At 46.4% G+C, this 9,061-nt stretch overlaps 1 protein-coding gene across 1 annotated transcript; it reads left to right on the top strand.

The window, feature by feature from the left end:
- Positions 1–1,036: 1,036 nt before the first annotated feature.
- On the top strand, positions 1,037–1,641 carry TMEM37 (transmembrane protein 37). Its single transcript, XM_060118737.1, is given in 2 exon segments — positions 1,037–1,613; positions 1,616–1,641. Coding segments are annotated over 2 exon segments (603 nt in total).
- Positions 1,642–9,061: the final 7,420 nt, after the last annotated feature.

The following is a 9,061-nucleotide window of genomic DNA, read 5'->3' on the forward strand; positions in this document are numbered from 1 at the left end:
AAGGGTCCTGGGCTGGTGAGGTCCTGGCTTGTGAGGGTGGAAGGGCCTTTGTGGGGGGGAGGGGGGACCCTATATGGTCAGATCCTGAGCTGGAGTCCAGAAGGTTTGGTTCCCATCCTGCCCCCTCCACTTGCTTCACCTCTCTGAGCCTCAGCTTCCTTGCCTGTGAAAGGGGTGATAGGAGTCCCTACCCCAGAGGCTTAGGGTAGTTGTTGGACTTTGACTGTGAGCAATTCAGGACAACCCACTCACTTATTCATTTGTTCAACATGCCAGTGTGTGAGGGTTTAGTCCACTGTACAGTTTAAAGACAACACAGGCCACAAGACCACCGTCACTTCTGACACCAATTGCAGGTTCAGGGGTTTCCAAAACTGCCCTTAAGTTTGATCATTCACTAGAAGAACTCACAGAACTCAGTGAAAGCTATTCTACTCACAGTTACAGTTTATTATAGGGAAATGACAGAGTAAAACCAACCAAGAGAAGACAGGAATAGAGTGGAGTCTGGGGACACATCAGCTGCTGAGCTTCCACTGTCCTGTCCACGTGAAGTCAGGGTATGTTCACTTCCCTGCATCCGTGAACGACAATATGCACAGAGCGCTACCAACAAGGGCAGCTCACCTGAGCCTCGGGCATTCAGAGTTTTGATTGGGCCTCCACTGGGTAGGCATGATTGATTGATTGATGACTGATTGGTCAATGGATACTGTGTGACCCAAAGCCCACCTCCTAAGTCACGCGGTTGGGCTTTCTGGTATGGCCAGCCCCCATCCTAAATCACATTGTTAACTGAGCAGAGCGGTGTGAGGGAGCCGGGCAGGAGCACACGGCCAAGCCCCTGCACAGGATGATGGCCCTCGGTAACGTGCAGAGTGGTGCAAGGTGTTTGTTTGAGAACTGACCCCTTCCCACCCCTCTCCTCAGGCGTGAGGCTCTGCAAAGGGAAGTCAGCACCCTGGCAGGACCACTGCCCTGTGGGTGAGCTTCCTTTAGTGGATGCATCCCACCAGCTCGCCTCCTCATCTCCCGAATGGACGGTCCTTGCAGGCTTTGCCTGCAAGCCCAGAGGCTGCTGGCCCAAAGGAGGCCCCACCGGCCCTTCTTCGAATCCTTCATCCGGGCCCTCATCATCTTGTGTGCCCCTCTGTCTGTGGTCCTCTCCTCCATCTCCATCTGGGATGACCACTGGCTCCTGGCCGACAACTGCCTCTTCCGGCTGTGGCGCTTCTGCACCGCCTCCAACCAGACTGGGCTGCACTGTCTCCAAGACCTGAGTCAGGCCCACGTGCCCAGGCTGGCCTCAGGCATGGCCGTGGCCCACAGCGTGGCCTCCTTGACCATGGGGGTTGCCATCTTGGTCCTGGAGCTCCTCATGGTGTCCCAGGTGTGTGAGGACCCCCATTCATGGCGCGAGTGGGCCATGGGCTCCACCCTCTTCCTTGTCTCGTTCATCTTCTCTTTCGGGGGCCTCCTGAGCTTCCTGTTCCTTCTCAGGAACCAGGTCACGCTCATCGACCTCACCCTGATGTTCTGGGGCAACTTCACGGCCTCCTTCCTCTTTTTCCTGAATGCCATCAACAGCATCACCCATTTCAACAGCATCACCCATCGTGGGGTTTGCCTACTAAATTTTAGGCCCCCCTCTGAGAATATCGAATGCTGCCAGAAAGTGTGGTCAAGATGGCACTTCTCCAATGTGTGACATTAAAACTGCCACCTCTTAGCCTTTGGCTGGTTGGGCCAGTGGTCCAGGGGCCTTTGCAGCTGGTCCACCAGCCCTGGGGTGCAGCTGGCTCCGTGCCACCAGCTGCAGTCCAGCTGCACTGGCTTAGCCAAGTTATTAGGATGTTGATTTTACAAGAAAAAGCATATTTTTAAGAAAAATCACATTGTTACTATCTGGCTAGTCCCAGACCCCCCAGGCAAACAAAGATTACCGTCCAGAAGGTAAGAGCAAAGGTCAGACCTCTTTTTGGCAAGGTTAAGTTTTAATTTATTTTTTCAGCTTCACTGAGATATAATTAGCACAAAACATTGTGTCAGTTCAAGGTGCATGTGTCGATTTGACACATTTATAAATTGTAAAATGATTACCACCATAGTATTAGCTACCACCTGCATCCCATCGGATAGTTATCATTTCCTTTTTATGGTGAGAATACTTAAGATCTACTCTCTTAGTAACATTCAAGGATATGATACAGTATTATTAGCTATAATTACCAAGCTGTGTATTAGATCCCCAAACTTGCTAATCTTATAACTGGGAGTTTGTACCCTTTGACCAATACCTTCCCACCCCCAGCCCTTGGTAACCATTAAATTCTCATTACATACAAGGTCAGCCTGGAAAAGAGACGTGACTTCTGCATCTAAGAAGATCCAAGAAGAGCCACCTTGCCTCTACGCACACTTATAGCCTGAGCAGCCTGGAGCCGGTAGGTTGACTTAGAATAAACAGAGCTAGTACTTACTGAGGATTTCCTACCTGCACGGGCTCAACCGTTTCCATGCATTAACTCACCTAACCTTCCCACCTTTTCCACAAGGAAGAAATATTCATGGCCTCATTTTATGTATGAGAAAACCAAGGCAAGGAGAGGTTTATAACTCACCCACCACACACAGCTGGTAAGGGGCTGAGTCTAGGATTTGGACACAGGTCTAGGAGACATCTAAGTCCACACTCTCTGCTACTTGCCTCCTATATTCTAAAATCACGGGGTTCGATTCAATTGTGAAAATTAATGAAAGAAGGGAAACCTCACTAAAATGGAGTCGGAAGCCAAAACGGGGAACTCTCATAAGGGTATCACTCCATCAATACTGATTCTCAATGGGAAGAGACATACCTTGCATCTCCAGCAGGAAATGAACTACTTTACTACCTGCAGCAGGAGGAAGAAAGATTTTTCTCCTCCAAAACAGCTGGGCCAATGAGAGACTGACACAACTCAGCCAATGAAAAGCCACTATTCTTTGAACTCCCAGTTTCCTCCAATGGACTTTTTGTTTATAACAGCCCCTCCCAACTTCCCCTTCTCTATAAAAGTTTCCTCTCCTTCCCTTTACCTGACTTGCCCGTGGTTTACCATAGTTGCAATTCTTTGCTGCTTCCCAATAAACCCATTTTGCTGGTAAAATAACTGTTTTGTTGTTTCAGATTAACAAAATATATTGAGTCCAAATTCTGGGCTCAGCCACTTACGGGCTGTGTGACATTGGTCAGGTCAGGGATCCTCTCTGAGTCTCAGTTCCCTTATTGACAGCAGTTAGGATGCCCCCTCAGTGACCCCTCCCTCCCTTTGGCCTCCTGACTCTGTCGAGATTATTCACCCGACTTGCCCACAAGGCTACGGACTGCTGGAGGGAAGAATCGCAACCTATGTGTTCATACAGCTCCCACTGCCACCTGCCACACTGCCTGGCTCAGAGGAGGCGTCTGTAAATGTTTGCTGTTATTGAAGTACATTGAAGCGTGCCCCGGAAAGACCAGAAATGAATCCTGCTGAGCAGGGGGAGGGCTGTGCAGCCAGGCATCCTCGTCGCTGGGTGCCCAGGGCAGGAGGAGCCCTTAGGTGATCCTCCCTGGGAACCTGGTCACAACTCAAGTGGAAAACACAGACCTTAACCCCCAGGGACCTGGCTGGGTTTAGGCCAGTGTCTCGACTTGCAGTGTGGCCATAGGCGAGGACATAACTCCTTTGGCCTTGCTTTTCCCATTAGTAAAATAAGGAAGTAGAACTAAACCATTGGACAGTTAAAGCCTGTTGTCCCACCTCAGCTGAAAGGCCCTCAGGAGCTCTGGTCTGGGTCCTCACAGAGGAAATGTCTGTGATGGTCTTTTTGAGAATGCCTCTTTCTCTCTGGTCTTGATGGCCTGTTCCTCCTCCTACTGTGCCCCATCACACACATGCACGCATGCATGCATGCATACAAGGCACACACATGCATACACACGGTGATGCATACAATGGACTGTCACTCAATATCCATTCACCCCTCCTCTCTGGACCTGCCTTAGCGCAGGAACTAGAAAGCTGAAAACACACTTCCCGGATGCCCTTTCACTTACAGCTAGAGTTCTGCGTGTGACTTAGCTTCAGCCAATTGGAGACACTTACATGACCTTTTGGAAGGTGGAAGTGAGTTTCCGCAGACAAGCATTGTCTGTAGATGTCTGTGTTTTTTCCTGTGGCCATTTCCAGCGTGTGGGCACCAGGTTCAGGTCGGGTGAGAGGTGGGGCTGGGCTGTGCAGATGCTCATGGTGAGTCTGCTGGCAGTGCTGATCCACTATGACAGGCAGTGGTGGCAGCCGGGGTTCCCTGATCCTGGTGGCTTCAGCAGGGGTGGTGATGGTCTGGAGCCAGGGGCAGCTCTCTTGAAATAATCGGGTCTCCTGATTATTTATAATACATAACACTCTGTAATGGATTCCTTTCTGTTTAGCTAGAATACTTACTTTCTGTTCTCTGCACCTAAATCCTTCAAGTCTTAGCTCAGCTGTCCTGACCCCCAAGCTAGACCGAGTCCTCTCTTAAGGTGCTTCCCATTCTCCAGTTACACCTGACATCTGACCAATGTCTCTTCTCTCAGAGCCTGGATGAATTCACATCCTCTCATCAGATATTTAATGGGCATATGCAGGCTCTGTTCTTGGTGCTGGAGATAACATCCCTTCATAGTGTGAAAATTAATAAAGGAAACCTCACTGCAATGAAGTCCGGAGGCCAGAAGAGGAAGCTCTCAAAGTACCACTCCAGGTCCATTACAGACCCCAACAGAATAATATTCAACAGAGAAGAATCATCAGTTACAGGCCCCAACAGCAAAAGATGCACCTTGCATCTCCTATAAGAAATCAACTACCCTAGCAACTCAGCCAATGAGAAACCATCATCACCCTGAACTCTCACTTTTATCCAATGGACTTCGGTTCAAAACAACCCCTTCCAACTTCCTCCTTTATCTCTATAAGGTAAAGTTCCTTTCCTTTGTTTGCTGGACTTGCCTGTGGTTTTGGCTGCAGCTTGCTTGTCTGGACTTGCAATGCTCTGCTCTTCCCAAATAAACCCACTTTTGTTGGTAAAATAGATGACTGTTTTATTTTTAAAGTCAACAATGTGACAGCACAAAGTAGGGGCTCAGTAAATATTAAGGAAACACACAAACAGGTCAACAAATTAATAAATCAGGTAATTTCAGATAATGAAAAGCATTATGAAAATAGAACAGAGTAAAGGAATGGATGGATAGTTGGAAAGCTATCTTTCCAACTATGTATACATTTCCTGAGCCAGGGTTAGGAAAGAGCTAGGGGAAGCCTCTTTGAGGGGGTGACATTTGAGCTGAGACCTGAAGGAGAAGAAGCCAGGCATAGGAGGGTCTGGGGAAGAGAATTCCAAACAAGTGTAGAGGCCCTGAGGTTGGAAGGAGCTTGGAGTATTTGAGGAACAGCCGTCAGGACAGTGTGGCTGGAGCACAGTGATTTGGGGCGGTGGTGGAGCGGGAAGGGAAAACATAGGCTGAGTCACATCAGTTAGGGCCTTGGAGGCCATGCTAAGGAGTCAGATTTTATTCTGAGTACAATGAGAGGCTGTCAGAGGCCCTGAAGCAGGGACATGATGTGACTGGTTTGTTTTAGTATTTGTTTTAGATTTTGGTTTTTTTAAAGGAACTAATTTTTTTAAATTTTAAATTAATTTATTTTTGGCTGCGTTGGGTCTTCGTTGCTGTGCGTGGGCTTTCTCTCTAGTTGCAGCAAGCGGGGGCTACTCTTCGTTGTGATGTGTGGGCTTCTCATTGCGGTGGCTTCTCTTGTTGCATAGCACGGGCTCTAAGAGGCGCGTGGGCTTCAGTAGTTGTGGCACACGGGCTCAGTTGCTCCGTGGCATGTGGGATCTTCCCAGACCAGGGCTCAAACCCGTGTCCCCTGCATTGGCAGGTGGATTCTTAATCACTGTGCCACAAGGGAAGTCCCTGGTTTATGTTTTAAAAGACAGTATGATGTCAGGGTGTGGAAGAAGGTCAGAGTGGGATCAGGGTGGCCATTTGGGAGGTGACCATAGTAGACAGGGAAGGAGGTGACTGACTAGTGTGACAGCCCAGGAGATGGTGCAATGTGAGCTGAGCTGGGAAATTTTTTGGAGATGAAACCAGTAGAAATTGCTGATGGGTTAGACATGGGGGTGTGAATAAAAGAGAAGAATCAAGGATGAGCCCTGGCTTTTGGCCTGAGCAACTGGGTGAATGTGATCTATTGCAATGTGGACAACTGGAGTTGGATTCGGAGAGGAGAGGTCATCAGATTTCTGTTTGGGATGTTAGAACATCCAAGGGGAGCTACTGAGAGGCTGCATAGTTCAGGGGTTGAGAGCAAGGGCTCTGGAGCCAGACTGGCTGGGCTGGATTTCTGGCTTTTTAGTAACTGTATGGCCAAGTTAGTTTAATCTACTTTAAACCAATGCCTTAATTTTATCATCTGTAAAATGAGAATAATTATGGTACTCATTTCATAGGATTAATGAGGATGGAATGAGTGAATTTATGTACAGTGCTTGGGACAAGTATGCATTATATGTGTTGTTGTTATGATTATGATGAGGCCAAGCCAGCAGTTAGATATAAGAGTCTCGAGCTTAGGAGAGACGCCAGGGCTGGAGCCATTGACTTATAAAAGATACATGTACAATTACTAGACTGGATGATTCTTCCTGGGGGAGAATACAGAAAAGTACATGGACATGCATGTTGTTGTATTCACCACTGTATCCCCAGTACCTCACACAGTCTGCATATGATAGGTGCTCAGTGAATGTGTGTCGAGTGGGTACGTTTCCCTTGGCAGAAGGCTCCTCTAATGGCCAGACTGACCATGTCTGACCATGTCTGTCTCCCAGATGGAGTCCTCACCACCCTTGGGCCCTTTCACTGCTATATTCCCAGGGCTCAGCACGGGTCCTGGCACAATAAGCCCTCAGTAAGTACTAGTAGTAGTTGGAAGAGTAAAAGGATACCTACAGCTGTGCCTAGCTCAGGGGTGAACACAGAGTGGCCTGACCTTGGAACCTGTGCATGAACGTGACTGTTGGCCCTGGGCAGCCGTGCCGCCCCATTCTATGCTCTCTCTGGGTTCCTGGGCTCTAAGCTCAGGAACTAGATGTTCCAGACTCTTTTACTGGCAAGATTACGGGTACAGTTCAGAGTGTCCTGAAGAAACGTGCTCACATGATATTTAGAAGGTGGAAGAGGGTAAAATCCATCTTTCCTTCTTTGGCAGCCATGATAGATGTGTGGCCTTCTGCAGAAGTAAGTTTTCACAGCAGCAGGATGACTCCATCCCCTGTCCCACTGCCAGTCTTCGGCCTCTGGACTGCAGGACAGCACTGACTGCAATGTGGGCCAGGATTTACTATAGTTTCTCCACTCCAGGTGGCAGCAACAACATTCTAACTCTTCATATCTAGCTACACTGTGACTTTTTTTTTTTTTTTGCGGTACGCGGGCCTCTCACTGTTGTGGCCTCTCCCGTTGTGGAGCACAGGCTCCGGACACGCAGGCCCAGCAGCCATGGCTCACGGGCCCAGCTGCTCCGCGGCATGTGGGACCTTCCCGGACCGGGGCACGAACCCGTGTCCCCTGCATCGGCAGGTGGACTCTCAACCACTGTGCCACCAGGGAATGTGCTGGGCTCTTTTCTAAGCACTTTACATGTATTAACTCATTTCCGATTTAGTTTATTATATTACATATAAACAAAAAAAATCAAAGAAAAATGGTGGGAAATGGAAATGCAAAATAATATGGTATGTTTTATTGTATAGAAATTAAATCTCCATAAAGCCACATGAGAAACAAAAATATAAGATAGTAGAAATAAATACGTTTGTCATTAATCACAATAAATGCAAATGAATTTAATTAACCAGAGTTCTCTGATAAGATTTTTTTATAAAGATACATCTATATACTATTTTCAAGGGTCACACCTAAAACACAGTGACACAAAAGAAGAAAGTACAGGCATATCTCAGAGATATTGCAAGTTTGGTTCCAACTACTGCAAAAAAGTGAATATGCAGTAAAAAAGAGCTACACAAATTTTTGGTTTCCCAGTGCATTTGAAAGTTATGTTTATATTATACTGTAGTCTACTGTGTGCAATAGCATTATGTCTAAAAAACAGTGTTTATACCTTAATTTAAAATACTTTATTGCTAAAAAATGCTAACCATCAGTGACCAAATGCTGTTGGAAAATGGTGCCAATAGACTTGCTTGACTCGGGGTTGCCACAGACCTTCAATTTGTAAAAAAAAATGCAGTATCTGTGAAGCACAATAAAGCAAAGCAAAATAAAATGAGGTATGCCTGTAAACTGGTGGAAAAGATATAATAAGCAGACACTAACTTAAAGAAAGCTTGTGTGTCAATATCGATACAAACAAGGTAGATTTTAAGGCAAAAGTCTTTGTTAGGTATATAAGAGAATCATCATTTAATGATAAACAACTCACCAGGAAGTTATAATGAACCTAAAGCTCTATGGACCCAATAATGTAGCCTCAAATTATACTAAAGCAAAAATTAACAGACTAGGAGAAATCTACAAATCTACAATTAAAATGGGATTTTCAGACATGCTTTTCCAGTAAATGATGTATGAGACACTAAAAAAGTAAAAATAGAGAAATTGGAATAATAAATTTAACAACTAGTGGGGATAGAGGTTGGGAAATAGATTCCTTAAAAATTAGTCTTTAAGGCTAATGACATTTGTGTTGGTAAGATGTGGAGAAACAGGAGCTCACATATTTCCAGCAAGAGTGTATATTGGAGCCATTATTTTGGAGGGAAATGTGGCAATATTGGGCGAGCTTGAAGATGAGAACAATGATTGAGCAATTACATCAATAGATGTTTGTCCTAGAGAAACCTCACCCACATGCACAGGGAGACATGTACAAGGATGTTCATTGCAGCTCTGTCCATAATAATAAAAAGTGCAAAAAACCTAATCAGCACTCTGTTAAGGATGGGTAAATAACCTGAGGTT

Source organism: Mesoplodon densirostris, chromosome 2 (assembly GCF_025265405.1).
Source record: "Mesoplodon densirostris isolate mMesDen1 chromosome 2, mMesDen1 primary haplotype, whole genome shotgun sequence".
Classification (NCBI taxonomy): Eukaryota; Metazoa; Chordata; class Mammalia; order Artiodactyla; family Ziphiidae; genus Mesoplodon; species Mesoplodon densirostris.